We start from the raw sequence: 17,216 nt of genomic DNA, 5'->3' as shown, positions 1-17,216 counted from the left end.
TCCTTTCTGATTCTGCCCAAACTCTGAGAAGGCCTTTCCTTCTGATGCCTGGTCACCACACGCCAGTCCCCAAGAGAGATCCTGCAGGGTCATTGGTGTTGCAAGCCCCCCCCCCCAGGGCTCTCCTTGGTGGGGGACCTCCATGGACCACCCAGTCAGGCTTGAAATGCATCCCAGGCGGCATGGTTGGAGTGGAAAGTGACGGTGTTTACACCAACGGGGGGAAGAATCCAGTCTCCTGAACAAAGAGCATGTTGGTGCCTGGCACAGGGAATGGTGTTTTCTATGAACAGCGAAATCTGCAGGTGTAGATGGAGCCTGCTGACCCTCTAAGCACACTGAAGTTGCTAGGACTGGTGGCCCACTGTACTGCTGGGAATAAGAGGGCAGAGCTCCAGGTCCTGGAGCAGCACAGTGAGCCCCTCATACTTCTGCTTCTCTCACAGACCTGCCTTGCACAGTTCTGGGCTGACCCACGGCAACCCCAGGCGGTGAAGCTTCCCTCATTAACTGGCTTGGAGCAAGTGATGGAACTGGGCACCCAGGGGCTTGATGCCAGCTTGTTGCCTTCTTCCCAGGTAGGGATGGGGCCTGCAAGGCATGACAGTGGCCATGCCTGTGGGCAGGTGCCTCATCTGCTCTCTCAGCACTCCTGTCATGGCCCTGCTCTCTTCCCCCTTCTGTCCTGTCAAGGACAGTATCCTGCAGTACTCCTCAGCATCCTTCCTGCAAGGTCTGAGAGAGCTGGGAGACTCTCTAACTGGATTTCTGCCCCCCACCCTTGCCTGGCTCTCCTTAAACTCAGCCTTTTTTTTTTTTTTTTTTTTTTTTAATAAATCCTGGTAGTCCTGGTCTGGGATACCCAGGAGTGAAGGTAATGCACAGGGGAGACTGCAAATTACCCCCAAATCAGACATGGGAGGAGAGATAAAGGCTCTCCCAGTAGCCATAACTCATATGAATGCTGGAGGAGCAGGATTTTGCTCCAGAGAGTTAGGCTCCTTGGAGAATTAAAGTACATAGGATGGGCAATGAAGATGAGTTAAAGCAGCCACGAAATGGGGAGGGCTCCCATTTCCTGACATCTGTTTCTTTAAATGAGCAAAATTAACATCACATTACTGTAAGGTTTGTGAATTGGATTTCCTCAGGCTGGGAAAATGGAAAACACAAGGAGAGCAAAAAAGGAGGGGATAGAATTTTCCAGAAGACCAGGCTGTGGCTGTCTCTTCATTCATCAAAGCACAGCTCAAAACAACAGGCAGCCTGGGGCAAGCACTCCACACACAAATCAAGGGCATCGGGGTTTGTAGGAACCCTGTCTTACTCTCAGAGCGCTATCTTCCTGAAGATGCTCCAGAGCCCAGGAACCCAAAAATGTGATTTTAGGACCATTCAGGAGGCCTTTCTCCACTTCTGTCTCTACAGACTCACCTGAAGGAATATGGCCCCATCCTGGCTTTGACTCTGATGAGGATGGGATCTTACACTTGAAAGGACCCAGCGCTGGAAATTCCCACGCGGGCTCGTGGGTAGTTTGGAGGGGTGAACCAGCGTGTGGCCCCGCTGCCTCTGTTAGCTGCTGGCTGTACCTGTCAGACCCTGTTCTCATCTTCCTAAGAAACACTGAGGCCCCTGCAGGCTGGGGATTTGTCTGGCTACCCCATGGAAAACCTGTCTGACGAGGTGATCCTGGGCCTCTTCTAACCGGTGGTTTGTAAGACAGCCCATGCACGCTGGCGAGGGGGAGGTGTCTACAATCCCATTTAAAGCCCAGTCCCAGATGAAAGTGTAGTGGGGAGAGAGCTAGGGAGATTATTTTAAAGAAACTGAGGATACTGAGTCATAACGGAACAAGCACTCTGGGATACTGTCAAGTCAGGGAGGTCCTGTCCACTCTTTTATGAACCTCTCCCTCCCCAAGGTGGAAGTTCTATTTCAAGCTGGGGTTGCAAGCTCAGATGTCCACAGGGTCCAGGCTGGTGACTTAATGCTGGAAGCAAGTCCAGGGGGGATAGCACAGTGCATAAGCCCAGTGACCAGAAAAGCACATGCTCTATTTAAGAGGGCAGCTGCTCCTCACTTGAACTTCACTGAAGCCATTTGGCCCCATTTTGCCAGATCTTTTGATTTTCCAAAAGATGCCAGAAATCTAGTGTTGTTTTTTATTCCTATGAACACTCCTGATTTTTAAAAGTGGGCAACTAATTCTTACTAAAAACACAACTACTGCCAACAAATTCACCAGTGTGTACCTGATTTTGGCTAGAGGGCTCCTAGGTTTTATTTTTTTAAAGATTTTATCTATTTATTCATGAGAGATACACAGAAAGAGAGGCAGAGACAGAGGCAGAGGAAGAAGCAGGCTCCACGCAGGGAGCCCAATGTGGGACTTGATCCCCGGGCCCCAGGATCACGCCCTGGGCTGAAGGTGGCGCTAAACCGCTGAGCCACCCAGGGATGCCCGGGCTCCTAGGTTTTAGCTGTGGCTGAGATTCTCCTTCAGTATAAGAAGTGGTCTATAGAGAAGGAGAATCTCAGCCACAGCTAAAACCTAGGAGCCCGGGCATCCCTGGGTGGCTCAGCGGTTTAGCGCCACCTGATGAATGGATAAAGAAGCTGTGGTCTATGTATACAATGGAATATTCCTCAGCCATTAGAAATGACAAATACACACCATTTGCTTCAACGTGGATGGAACTGGAGGGTATTATGCTGAGTGAAGTAAGTCAATCGGAGAAGGACAAACATTATATGTTCTCATTCATTTGGGGAATATAAATGATAGTGAAGGGGAATAGAAGGGAAGGGAGAAGAAATGGGTGGGAGGTATCAGAAAGGGAGACAGAACATAAAGACTCCTAACTCTGGGAAACGAACTAGGGGTGGTGGAAGGGGAGGAGGGCGGGGGGTGGGGGTGAGTGGGTGACGGGCACTGAGGGGGGCACTTGACGGGATGAGCACTGGGTGTTATTCTGTATGTTGGCAAATTGAACACCAATAAAAAATAAATTTATTATTAAAAAGATAAAAAAAAAAAAGAACTGGTCTAGAAAGTCTGTCCAAGAGAGGCCAAGACCACAGTCTGAATGTGACATCATTTGAAAAGTTTCCTGGCGTTACCACAGTAACTAATAACCGGTTTGGGTAATGGCTTATACATGTTGGGGGGGAGGGGCATCCCTTAGCACATAGGACACTCTTGGAGATCTCATTATTCCAACAGGACAAGTAAAGGCGCAGCAAACTTTAAACACCTGGCTTTATGCTTACCCTCCTGGGCCTCTGTGCCTGGTCAGGGTAAAGTCGAGAGCATGGCCTTAGGACCCTGACTTTACAGTCCTTGAGGAAGCTTAGCAAACTTGGACACAGGCACTACTGGCTTGATCCAGTTGGCTCACTACATCTATGAGGATGTAGGGATGGTGATGGGTCCCAGTTAACACCCTTTACTTAAAAAAAAAAAAAAGTTAATTTAAATAAGTGGTTGCAGCTGGTGGTCTTTGGGACCAGATCTGCTTCACCGGGCCATTTGCTCGGTTGGCTAGTACTATGACTGCGAACTTATGTGCATGTGCGTGGGCACACACATGTATTTACTGCCTTCAGACAGCACACCCATCCCCCCAGGTGATCTGCACTGTTACTGCTCCGGGCTCTGCTGCTGGAGTTTTTTTTTTTTTTTTTTTTAAGATTTTATTTATTTATTCATGAGACACACACAAACACACACACACACAGAGACAGAGAGAGAGAGAGAGGCAGAGACACAGGCAGAGGGAGAAGCAGGCCCCATGCAGGGAGCCCGATGTGGGACTCAATCCCGGGACTCCAGGATCACGCCCTGGGTGGAAGGCAGGTGCTAAACCGCTGAGCCACCCAGGGATCCCCTGCTGCTGGAGTTTTAACCTTGGATAAGTTACTTAACTTTCTGTGTTTCAGCTTCCTTATTTGTAAAATGAAACAATCTCAGGGCTTTTTTGTTTTTATTGGTGAGAGTTACATGAATTAGTATCAGTACAGTCTGGTAGGGAATAATGTGTGTAGTAACTCTTAGTGGTGAGCTATTATTACTATTAATATTATAATTAATTATTGCCTTGCACGGAGCTCCTTTCCACATTTGAGCCACTCTCTGAATCTTGAAAGTCTCTGAACTTTCAACTCCTCTTTTGAATATATAACTAGTTACCATGGGTCACTCAACCCAGATGTGCACTTCTGTTTTCCTGCACAGCTTTTCGCCCCAGGTCCATGATCAGAGGCATGTCTTTCATTGACCTCTTCATACTTATTTCTGATCCTCCTAACTTACAAGGAAGGTAGATTTATTTCTGCTGTGTAAACAATATAACTAAGGCTCAGCAAGGCTAAGGACATTCCTAGGGTCACACAGCAGGAGGGGGAACCAGCTGAACTCAGAACAAACGCAGGTCTGTTCTTTCCCTACACCTGGATTTCTGGCTGCTACAGGTAATGTTTGGCAGCCAGGACCTGCATCCCAGCATAACGAACAGGGGGACACACTTAGTGACCTTCACCTCCTGTGGTGAGAACTGGGTCTGTGTTGTGCCACAGTCCCCACTGCTCTCTTGTGGCTTGGATGCTGAGGCTGGGGATTGGTTGTCACTTATCGTTGTGTTTACGCTGTTGTTTCTCTTGGTGCACAGAAATGGTTCTCTATTCTCCTGCCCCTGTCACAGAGGGGGAAGATGAGAGATAGACTCGTGCGAGTTTCACCTCACACAGAGGGTAATGCTTCTTTATGGAAGCAAAGACTACTTGATCCTGTTTACTATGCAGATATATACTTGGCCAGCCTTACTCACTTTAATATCTGTCTCCATATACATGGAAGTTTCAGTTTTGAGGTTTAAAATGGTATGCAGAGTGCCTGGGTGGCTGAGCGTGCTTGAGCATCTGCCTTTGGCTCAGGTCATGATCCTGGGGTCCTGGGACCAACTGCTGTGTCAGGCTCCTGGTAGGGGGCCTGCTTCTCCCTCTGCCTGTGTCTCTGCCTCTATGTATCTCCCATGAATAAATAAATAAAATCTTTTTTAAAAAGTACATATTTCTCAGGTTTGAATGAAAAAGGACTTTCCTTGCAGGTGGTGGTTGAGGTCTGTGCGTGGCCTCTGAAGCTTGACCACACAGACAGCCTCTTTCCTCACCAGGACGCACATGTGCCCCTCTCTCCTTTGTCCCTCAGAGTGTTCTCAACTGCTCCCAGTTACAGAGCAGTCAGTGAAGCCACGGGCAAGGTGGTGGCTGTGGGCAGGGCGGGAGGGAGGTGCTGCACACAGCAGGGGAAGGGAAGGTCTTTCTCCTTCTTGTCTGCAGGGGACTGATGGGTGGAAGAGTGGAGAACATGACAGAAAAGCAAGGTTGACAGTCAGTTCTCATTATTCATGATAGTTATTTATTTATTTATTTATTTATTTATTTATTTATTTATTTTTTATTCATAGAGACACACACAGAGAGAGAGAGAGAGAGAGGCAGAGACACAGGCAGAGGAAGAAGCAGGCTCCATGTAGAGAGCCCGATGTGGGACTCGATCTCGAGACTCTGGGATCACGCCCTGAGCCAAAGGCAGATGCTCAACCGCTGAGCCACCCAGGCGTCCCGATGGTAGTTGTAATCTACAAAGTTGTGGGGAAAACTGAGTCAGGTGATGCCAAGCCATGGCTCCTAGGGAAGACACAGGGCTACATTCCTGTGAGCCTCTGGTCACAATATTTTCATCAGCTGATCAATATATATATCCTTGTCTGATGTGTGTTTCTGTTTAAAGACCTCTCGTTTAATATATGTGGCTGACTGATTTGCACTGAGTTATTTACATGGCTCTCACAGCCTACAGCACCATAACTCGTGTCTGAACAAAGCTATTTAACACATGTGTTTTCTCCATGAGGCACATCACAGCCTCTTGTGCTTAGGAAGGCTAGACAGCCTGGCATCACTATGCATCAGGGCCACTTAAACAGCAAAATCCCCAACAAAATGCATAAACATGCATAAAAGATGTGGCACCACATATACTGTGAAAAGGACACTTGTTTACAGTCTGGGAGCTGAAACAAGAAATCGGAGCAGTGGCCTTGTTCGATTTCAGCTGAGAAGAGGTGTGCAGGATGACTCAAATTTTTTGCTGTTTCGTCCATGTCTACAAATGAGCGTGAAAGCACCATGAGTATTGATTTTGAGATCACATAAGTTTCAGCGAGTAAGCGAATTAGAAAATATGGGAGTTGTGAATAATGAGGCTTGACTTTACTTCCTTTATTCCTGAGGCAAACCCAACTCTGGGGCCAGAGGGTGTGGAGTTTGGGGTGGGAGCAGAGGATAGAGAGCCCCTGTCTGTGCTGGTACCTGTGCTCAGAGCCCTGGGAAGGGAAGATGAGGGGAAGCAAACCTAGCTGCACACTAGTGTGATCACTGATGAACCCAAGTCTGAGTGCCAGCTCTGACAGTATTGGCTGTGTGGTCTTAGAGAAGTCATAAAACCTCTTTGAGCCCTGCCAGCTTCCTCACCCACACAAAGGGGAATATGAAGCCAGCACCAGGCAAGTGTACAAGGACTACATGAGATGATGTGCGTGAGGCAGGGAATGTGGCCTCTGGCCCAGGACAAATGCTCCCCTTAGCTCAGCCACATTAATCTTGTTTGGCCCAAACTCCGAGGCAGGGAGAGGGCTATGAGGACAGGCAGCCCTGGCACTGGAGAGGCCAGTGTAAGCATGTGGCCTTCTAAGGTCAGGCCCTACATGGCCCAGGGACATCTAGGCTGAAGCCCAGTGTGCAAAACATCTAGCATTTCCGCTCCAATGGGCCTCACTGATACAGGAGCCTGTAGAGGCCATCTAAAAACAGAACTTTTGTCACCTTGTAAAAATCCTAAGAGCATGTGCCCTTGACTCCTGGGTCCTATTGCTGGCCCTTACCGGAGTTCCTCCGGCCACCACTTGGGGTAGGTGCTGGCTAGAGAGGATAGGGATGAGCAGAGGGGACCTGGGGTGAGGATGAGGAATGGTGCAGAATGCACGCGCTGCACAACACTTGGCAATTTAAAAGCAGTGAAGTTCTGGGGCACCTGGGTGGCTCAGTTGGTTAAGTGTTGCCTTCCACTCAGGTCAGGAGCCCAGGGTCCTGGGATGGAGCCCCATGTCTGGTTCCCTGCTCAGTGGGGAGTCTGCTTCTCCCTCTCCCTCTGCCCCCCTCCCCTCACCACTCATGCTCTCTCCCTCTCAAATAAATAAAATCTTTATTTAAAAAAAGCCCCCAAACAGCCAAATTTCATGTTGGTCTGTCTCTACATGGTGGTGCCTTGCTGTCCTGCTTCCACATGCACACCCACAGTGGGGTCAGGAGGAGGCTGAGAGGGGTTGGAGCAGAGGGTGCAGGGCCACCAGTGCCCTGGCATTCTGCTCTAGTCTGCAGCACAGGCCCTGGCCAGGGCCTGGGGGCTGCTGCCAAGTTCCCGAGAATGACTTACATTTTCCGCAGGTTGGGCAACTTCTTGAAGATACCAGTGGCCTCTAGAACAGATATCTCATTGTCGTTCAGTCGCCTACAAGGGCAACAAGCAGATGAGGTGGTAGGTTAGCCGGGGCTGGGGTGCCTCCTCCACCACCCTCCATGGGCCCCCCCTCCCCAGGGCTCCCCCACAGCTTGAATTGAGTTGCCACCTGGACCTCACTCACTCAGCCAAGGCCAGTGGAGCCTGGGAACACTCAGGGAGAGCATGAGGGCCCAAAGGCTGTGCCTTGCCTCGTGCTATTGGGATGTGTAAAGTTAGAGAGAACACGGACACCAACACTAACGATGAAGACTGCCACCATTTATGCAGGGCTTACTCCGTGCATGATTCAAGATGAATTCTGTACTTGCATTCTCTTGCTTGATCTTCTTAAACCCCTGGAGGTAGTACCATCCCCTCCATTTTACGGTTATGAACTGTAATCTGAGATCTGAGAAGCAACTTGCACGATGAGAGGAAAATCAAGATGACCTGTGTCATGCACCGGTCTGTCCATCCTGCACATGTTGCGCCCTCACCCCTACCATGCTGTAGCTCTTTAGCTTTTCCGCTTCTGGACAAACCAACATACTGTTTCATTAGCATGGATAATTGGAGGCTCAGATATATCTAATCATTTTAGTGTTTTCTTCACTCTGACAACTATTCACTAACCATCTTTCTGTTATATAGTCAGATACATAAAGACATGGGGGGGATTTTCTGCTTTGTTTATTGTGGAAGCTGGTGGACTTAGCACAGTGCCTGGCTTACAGTGGGTGTTCAGAAAATATTTATAGAATGAACTGATGGTCTTTATTTTTGAGGAAGCTGTTTCTAGAGGTGGGATGGGGAGGGATGATTGGGTGTCTATCCTCTGCCAAGGATGCGGAGGACAGCCAAGGAGCACTGATGTGGCTGAGCCAGGTGGGGGCTGTCTCCCAGAGATCCTGCTCCAGCTGGCTCAGGGTGATTGGGTGCGTGGGCCATGTAGTGAGTTCCAGCCCAGGTAGTACTTACAAATCAGTGACGTATTCGGGGAGGTGGCTTGGGATGCGGGCCAGCTTCTGGTTAGAGCAGTCCACAATGGTTCCCTCACAGCGGCACTTCTCAGGGCACACAAGGTCCATGAAGCACTCACTGCTGAACCTGCTGCGGTAATCCTCTGAGCCTAGGCAGGGCCAAAGAGGGGTGTCAAGATCACCAGGACTCCCAGCCTGAGCTGAGGTTGTGGGTAGTGGGACGGGGAGAGACACGATAGGGGGTGGGGCGGGGTCCCAGTGACAGGCACAGCACTGCTTTCGTTTGTGGCCACCTTTTTGGTGCCCTCCCCACCCCAGCCTCCTGCCTTCCATTGCCTTCCATTTGGTCTTTGTCATTCATCATTTGAGCCCTCTGGGAAACCAGGCTCAAGCTCTGTGGGCTCTTAAGCTTTTGTGGGTCATGGACCTTTTTGAGAAGCTGATGCCAAGTTGTGTTCTCCTTGGAGAAATGCTCCCAGGTGCATGTGTGCAGAATCTGGGCTACAATTTAGGGTGGAAAGTTCTTAGTCCATGAGGCTCATCATCTCTGGACCCTCTAAATGTTCATGAAAATCCAAATGAAGAGATTCTGATGGCATTTTGACAGGGGCTGTGTCAAGTAAGGTAAGGGGGTCACAAACTCAGATCTCCTCATGCAGATGATGAGAAAACAAAGGAGACCTGGCATATGGTGGTCAAAGACCACTGATGCCAGGCCTCAGCTTTGGGAAGACAACAATGGGGGTTGGGGACAGGGGGAACTGGAGCCTTCTGCCCTAATGCTTGGGAATTTGGCTCAGGGTTGCCTGAGGATCCTCTTTAAAACCAATAATAGCAATAAATTAACACTTAAAAACTGTTAACACAAACACAACTCTTGAGAGGGCCCAAATAATTTGCCCTGCCTTTGAGCATAAACTCAGTTTAACTATGGTCAAAGGCCAGTTCTGAAGAGCTCAATGTAGTTGGAACTAAGATTTATCTTTTTGACATTGAATTTCTCCTGAGGTCGCAGAGTAATGGCAAGAGGATTAACAAGTGACATCTCAGGAGATGCCCTGGGGTGCTGCTTTACTGATTAGAAATGGTCCCTTGGCACCCAGGGAAACCTAGTGAGACTGGCAATCACAGCAGTGCTAACTGGGGAAGCCCTGGTTCTCCTCTCAGACCCCAGCTGGTTGAGAGCCATCATTGTTTCCTTAGCACTGTGCTAGGCACCAAACACAGGCTCGGTTCACATTTGTCCAGTGCATAAGCAGGGTGATGCTAGCACATGGGCTGTGCTGTGTGTGAGTGAGTGTTCCTGAAGTGTTTCAGAGAAGGTAAACATCACGGGATTGCGTAACTGCTTGAGACAGACCTTGGCGATCTGACCCACATTAGGGGTAGTGTGGGGCACGAGCAGTACAGAAGCTTTAGCAGTAGTGGGTTTGTCCAGGCTCTGGCACTTACTAGCCTCAATCTCTTCACATGGAAAATGGGGACCTAGGACTCGTGCCTATCTCACGGGGATGGTTGTGCGAATACAAGGAAAAGTAGGGCAGTGGAGAGGCTCTGGGGAAGGGAAGGGAACTGAACAAATATTTGCAGTTCTACTACTGTTATTTTCCAGAGCCTAGTGGATTATTCGGTACCTCAGAGGCCACTAAAACATCAGTGTAGCTAGAGATAACAGTTGACATTTATGGAGAATGGACATGAGCTGGGTCACTATTCTTCAACATTCAGATAGGTGGGCCCCTTCAATCCTCACAAGACTTTGAGATTATTGCAACTCCATCTTATAGATGAGTAGACTGAGGCCCTTGGGTCAGCTGGTACACGACAGAGGGACAAACCCAGGCAGGCTGATGCCAGGCTGATGTGACTAATACTTTGCTTTCCTACAGATGTGCATTTTGACAAAACCTTTATCCCAGTCTTTCTAGGACTGATCACAGCGTCCAACTTGGCAGAGGTAGTCTGAATGGCATTATCCTGCAGTGGTTTATGGGAGGCAAGAAGCAGACATCTTCCATGCTTGTGGTTTCTTACCCCTCGCCTTATCAACCTATGCTAATTCCTGATTGCGGATGAACTTGGTGGTCTCTGACTCTGAAGTGAGACCTTCTCCTGAAGACAGGGGCTCAGAGGGTTGGACTTGTCTCCTTTCCCTCTCTACCCTCTCCTCACCCCCCTCCTTCATCCCACCTTCTGCCCCCCTCTCCCGGGCTTGCGTGAGCAAAATCTGTGCAGGTTTCCCCGTATCCCTGCAGTTATTGGGCTGCTTCCTAATCCAATGCATTATGCAAATCTCTTGCCCTTGGCTTGCCAGAGTCCGTCCCACTGAATAACTCTGACCTGGCCCATCTTCCTCCAGACACATCAGCATGCTGAGTCCTGGGTGAATTTCATTTTGCAAACCCTGCTAAATGACAATCCCTTCTTGTTCCCTGCCAGTGGTTCTACACGGTGATGGCATGAAGGGACACTTTGTACACGTGCATATATTTTTCCTTCAGAAGGTGTCTACAATGGAATACCTTGCAAACTGGAGGAACCCTGAGTGCTGATCAAATGCCTTTGAAAAGACAGGAGGGAACACGTTTTGCTCTTCAACACGATGAGCCTGAAGATGTACACCGGCTGGGCTGTGGCCGGGGACTGCCGCCGATTAAATGCGTTTTCGTTTTAATCAAGGTGAGAGCGTCTGTAGTTAGCAGGAATCGCTCTCTGTAGTATAGTTAGATTATAACTGGTGGACCTCTGCGATGGAACCGCTGACCCATTTTAATGAAATGATTTTGCAATTAGATTCGATGGACTAGTATGTTCTTTCCAGCATTCCCCCCTGCTGTTTTTGTTATTGCCCTGGTTTGTAATAACGAGGGGGTCGGAGTGTGATATTTTATATGAGTGGGAGCCAGAAATGTTAATAACGGCGTTTGCACAGAACCCAAAGAGTTCCTTCTCCAGTCAGAGCCAGCCTGAAATGCCATCCCCAGCACTTCATATTTCATTACCGAAACTACCCAGGGTTTCTCAGAGCCATTTGTTATGCCTAATGCTCATAACTACCCAAAAGTATTTTTAACTTTTCCAGAGCTTTAAAAGTCAATTTCAATCTCAATGCATATTTGTCACTGCCAGAAATACTTAGTAGGAGGGGAGTAACTGAATAGGCCACTGCTTCTTCTCTTTGGGGCGAGTTCAGACAGCAGAGATCTCAGAGGACTTGAAGAAGGGCCATAAAGCAAAACGACGGCTCAAACAGGTCATGGGAGAGCTGATGTCATCTGGCATTTTGCCTGCTCCTGCCCCTGTAGCCCTCCTCCCTTTTTGCGGGCAGCTCGGAACAACGACACTTGGTACATGATCACAGAGAAGCTTTAATAGACCAGGGGGTAGAAATCCACAGCAATGCAATTTTATTAGGAATCCCTGTCCTATGGCCGCTTCCCAGGAGACAATGTCTTTGACATTTGGACAGTCACAGGCGTGAGGCAGGTAGGGAGCCACGGCTCCCATTCTTTGGGTGGCCTTGGCTGCAGAGGCCAGTGCTGGGCCCAGGATGGCTCCTGTCATTAGCAGTCTGGATTTGTGTCATTCTTTGGGCAACCCGTTTGTTGAGTGAAAGTCACAGATTCATTGTTATCTGATGACCCTGGCCCTGCCGATGCACGTGTCCAGAACGCTTCTCTTCTACCTCCAATATCCCTAACATGAGTGGGATGAAAGAGGAAAGAAACACAAAGAGGAACCGGGGGGAGTTCATGAGCTTGAAGAGACAATCACGTGGATAAGCAAAGGGTCATAGGTAATGAGTGGAATCAAGAGAACACTGCTAGGCACACAGTTATCAGCTCATGGGTAAAGGCTGGGGGATTAGACACCAGCGGCTGGAAAATGTCAGCTGTTTTACCAGGAGTTTAGTGATCAGTTGGGCAGCAGACAGCTGTCCTCCTAAGCCATCCCCATCAGAGTCTATTAGGAATGCAGTCAACTATCTGCCTGGAAGCAGAGGGAAATGCCCATGGCCTGTAGCTGGCCACTGCCCGGTCACAAGCCCGCTGCTGCAGCACCAGGGAGGTGCCCAGGAAGGTGCCATTGTGGACTCACTCCAGAGGCCCGGCCCCTGGCATGGAATGGGGAGGGGGGTGTCCAGTGCCGGCGACCTCAGAACGCCCCCTCTGTTCAGAATAGGGAACTGCTCCCGCCTCCAGGATTTGTTCTGTACCAAACGGATTTGGTATATCCATGCTGGAGGGAGGAGCCATTTAAGCAGTGCAGCTTGCTCACTTGCTTACTTAAGTTTTTCCTATTGACAGAAGCAAGTGGTAAAATTTCTCTTCCACTCTCTGTCAATTCAAGTCAATCCTACCATTCTTTTCCATTTTATAGTTCAAGGCAATGGGGGTCTGTCCGTCACTGGGAAGGCTGAGTATTAGAGCTATAGAGAGAGAGCAGGAACTGACCCTGGGCAAGTTAACCTCTCTGACTCGATATCCTCATCTGTGAAATGGGCCTTATAAGGTTGTTATAAAAATTAAACAAGGTAATGATGGAAATGGTTCAGTGCCTGACCTATAATAAGCATTCAGTATATGGTGAAAGCATCCAGTGAGGCAAATAGGACTCTTTGTTATTCAGCAACCGCTGTGCCCTGGCTCTGAGGGGTAACCTGATGGGGAGGAGACAGTGAGAGTCATGTGTCACCATGGGAGGCCAGAGTTGGCTCCTGGGCCTAAGCCAGGGTTTGGTTCCCACCATTGCTCTCTCTCATCTGGGATGAGACACACAGACTCCATGGCATGAACCCAAACCACAATCTTCTAGTTGCATGGGGGCCTAGGATTTACCAAGAAACAAACAGAATGGGAGGTGCAAGATCCCTCTCTTTATTATCAGAGACCACTGATTTCTGCACAGCCCTCACGTGGCACTGAACTAGCACCATGTGAGAAGCCCAGTACTTAGGCCACCATGTTAACTGTTCTTGGAAGGTGAGGGGCACAGGCTGGACTTTAGGCCACATGGGTACCTGGGCCAATGTACTTATGAGGAGTGGGGGGAGTCAGGTTCAGAAGGCGCCTCAGGTTAAATACAAAGTCTCAGACTCATGCCACTTTCACCCATTCTTGTGCTCCCATTCATCCCCAATGCTTTCAGTAAAGACGGAGGATAGGGAGTGGGTCACAAGTAGTATGACCTTTGGGTTAGTTACCCCTTGGGCAGATGACCTTGCACTGGGACTCTGCTGTGAAATGATGGGGCATATGCCATAGGTGTACCTGTTCTCGCTGAATGGAAGAGAAACAGTGGTTTCTGAGCTTTTACCTAGCTACTTCACCCCTTGGCTGGCACCCAGGGTAGATCTAGGGGATGACGACTCCACCTGGGGTAGGAGATGTGGACATAGACCTCAGCTTGTCCCCAGGGTGCTTCTGCAGACCCACGTCAGCCCATATCTGCTACCTGGAGGCGGAGGTACTCTGTGAATCCTTCAAGACTTCGCCTGCCCCCCCCCCCACCCTTTGTGAGGCTAGACCGGGAGAGGTGGGTCTGGCAGGTGGTGGGCTGCGGTGCTCCAGAGCAGAGAAGAGGTGTCCAGCGGTGGCGGCGGTGGTGGCGGGCCATGCTGCAGGAGAGCGCGGTGCTTTCCGCGGTGCTTGACAGAACCATGTTCCGTTTCCATCGTTCCACCACATGGTTAGATCAAGCACAAAGGAAAGCCCCGCGGCGACTGGTCAGAGTCAAGGTCAGGAAGCAGCGTCAGAGAGAGGACAGGAGCGCTCAGAGGAAGCAGCGTGGAGAAGCGGAAGCCGGAGCAGGCCCCCACTGAGCGTGATTAGTACCGGGAGCAGGGTTCCACAGGAACACTTCTGAAGACAGGAGCCCCACCGCCCTTGACCCCATCCCAGGGGACACACAGGGGAAAGGGAGAAGAACGGGTGGGAGACTGTGAGATACCCCTACTCAGAAGTATCAGGGCGCAATAGATCCTTCCCAAGAGAATTACAACCGCAGAGGTCTCTGGTCTTATCACAGGCCTGAACTGAACCTCTACACTCCCCTCAATCATACCATTGATCTGCCAAGACATCAGATTCAGCAGAAGCATCTTTTGCGTGCTCTGCAACCTGTCCATCCCCACTAGCAGAGTGGATCCGAGGCAGTCTCTTCTCCCAGCCCCTTAATGAAGAGACAGGCCACAGCTTCCAGTAGGCTAACAAAGCTGCAGTGTTCTTCTTGAGGAGAAGCCCTTTGGTATTCCACACCTTGGGGGCCTCCTCAGTATCCCTCCAGGCGCCCAGAAACCCTCTGGCTGACAGACATTCATCCAAGGTGATTCGAAGTATCATGAGGGGCAGGGTATAGCATCAAAGGAAAATACACGACCTCAGCCAGGGAGAAAGATGAGAAAGCCGCTGGGGCCCTGGATTTGGGGCTGGGAAACCTACAGTCACCACTGTCTGTGAACACTGACTTCGGCAGAGGAGGTGATCAGTTCCCGTCATGATGAGTGACCTCCTTCAGACTAAAAGGAGGAAGGAAAGGGGGAAGACGCCAGATTCTAGGGGCCCTCCAGATGTTCAGATTTCCTCCATGGGTGTCAATCATGGCAGTGGGCAGAGGGACCAACAATCAATGCTTTCTGGGGCCCCTGGCCCCAGGTGAGGCAGCCCAGATCCCTATCTGCAATAGATCAGGGGCAGTTTTTATGAACTTCCTCCCAAGGCACTGGGAGATGTGTACATCTTGAAGAGGCCAGAGTCAGGGCCAGGTGCTCAGGGAACCTCCCTGCTCTCACCCTGGGATAGGAGGGCCAGAGTCACTGTTCCTCTATTGTGTGTCTCTGGGACGAGGTGGTTGCAGCATCTCGCCAATCTAGAGGCTGTCTACGCTGGTTGGCCAGTCAGTTGAGCTCACGTCACAGCCCCAGCTCTGACCTCTTTTAAAGCCCTCCCATTCGGCCAGCCAGAGGTGGTCACTGTCATCTAGTCTCAACCCTGCTTCGACCTCTGGACTTGCAGGGCTCTGTAACACTCTGGTTTGAGGATTTCACATTCCAGTTTGATCAGAGCAGGGAAAATCCATCATCCCTTTCATGCCCCTGCCCCCAAGCCTTGAAACCTTTTCTTTGATGTCCCTCAACACAAAGAAATGGAGGGACAAGGGAGAAAATCTTCACAGTACACTGGAAGTCCTGAGCTTCAGATCTTATCCCAAAAATACTACTCTCTAACCTCAGACAATACTTTTCTGCTGGGGCCTTGATTTATTCCTCTCTAGCAGGGACTGGGTGATCCCTGAGGTTTCTAAGTCTCTGATGCCCTAAGCAGTGTCTTGCTGTTCGCCATCTTTGGACATATTGTGTCACCACCTTCTGTACTTCTCACTGTGAATTTCTTCTTGCCGACAGATCTCTACACACAAAGGGAGCATCTTCCAACCGCCAAGTGCTCCCCTGGGGATAGGCCTGGGGTCCCAGGCAGCCAGACGGTGCCTCTTCAGGGGGCCTTAATCTGATGGTCAGCTGGCAGCATTCACCTCTAACCCGATATTGCTGCCCAGGGCGGCGGATGCAGCTGATAGAGGCAGACACAGGGCAGCTGGGAGCCAGACGCCCTGCCTAAGGAGGGGCCTTATGCGTTGCAGGAGCAGCCCTCAAATTGGCTTCTAATTACATCAGCTGTCTTTGCAATGGGGGTGCTTTTAGGGGAAAGTAAAATGCAGAGTTATCATCTGTCAACTTCACTATGTGTCACCTGCCCCTCCTTCTTCTGGAGCTTCCTGGAAACACAGAGCTTCAGACCTATGGCTTCTGTATCCCCTAAAGCCAAGGCTGATCTGGGTCCCAGAGTCTGTCAAAGCCAAGGCCTTTGATGCTCACCAGTAGCTCTCTCTGCCTCTCTTCTCTGCAGCTACACGAAATAATAGCACATAGAATGCTCTATGTCAGGCATCAGCTCTGACGTTCTCTACCTTCATAGGAATAATCTTGCTTAGTATTGATTTAAAAAAAAATCTTTCAGACAGGGTCAGTCCAAGAACCCTGCACTTCTGTTTCTTTTTAAAATTTCTAACCATTCCTGCCCTCCATAGGAAAAGTAGCCAGGACCCCTCCCATGCAAAGGCAGGCAGGTAGTGGTGGAGCAAGATAACTGTGTATTACTGTTTCCTAGGTCAGCTGGCTATTTTTTCTCTACTTAGTTCTCTCTGCACCCCCACCCTGCCTACCCCTAGTCCCCACCTACAGTCATTCCTAGGTACTTGTTAAGATCTGGTCCCTGGAAGATGCTGGTCCTTGGATCCTGGGCTGATTCCACTCCCGCTCTGCCTCCCAGGGTCTTGGCATCAACCTAGAGCCTTGATATCATGACAGAAGACCAAGGGGTTGGGGTCAGTGGATGGCACCCCATCCTCCTCTGCCTCTTCGGGGACACAACTGCTTGTCAGAGCTAATTAACTCAGCCCTGGGTAGGAACAGAGGGGGGTAAAGGAAAAAAGAGGTGTGTGTTATGAAAAAGGCCCTGAGGAAGGATGGTTGTGCTTCTGGAGGTGACACCTCCAGACGGCGGTGATGCCTCTGGGCTGGGAGAGGGTTTTCCTCCCAGAGATGCTGCTGGCCCCAAGAAGGAACCTAAGGAAAGACTTTCAGGGAGTGGGGTGGGCCATAAGGCTGCAAAAGA

At 50.0% G+C, this 17,216-nt stretch overlaps 1 protein-coding gene across 1 annotated transcript in view; it reads right to left on the bottom strand.

Moving 5' to 3' along the window:
• The window catches only part of SLIT3 (slit guidance ligand 3), a 598,525-nt gene that overhangs the window by 74,402 nt on the left and 506,907 nt on the right, over window positions 1-17,216 (bottom strand). Inside the window, exons 15-16 of the mRNA XM_049109434.1 lie at window positions 8,543-8,693; window positions 7,499-7,573 (exon numbers count right to left, since the gene is read on the bottom strand). Coding sequence (XP_048965391.1) covers window positions 7,499-7,573; window positions 8,543-8,693 — 226 coding nt within the window. The remainder of the gene's footprint in view (window positions 1-7,498; window positions 7,574-8,542; window positions 8,694-17,216) is intronic.

This window comes from Canis lupus, chromosome 4, assembly GCF_003254725.2.
Source record: "Canis lupus dingo isolate Sandy chromosome 4, ASM325472v2, whole genome shotgun sequence".
Classification (NCBI taxonomy): Eukaryota; Metazoa; Chordata; class Mammalia; order Carnivora; family Canidae; genus Canis; species Canis lupus.
The sequence above is the reverse complement of the archived record's forward strand: the minus strand, read 5'-3'. Positions and strand labels throughout refer to the sequence as shown.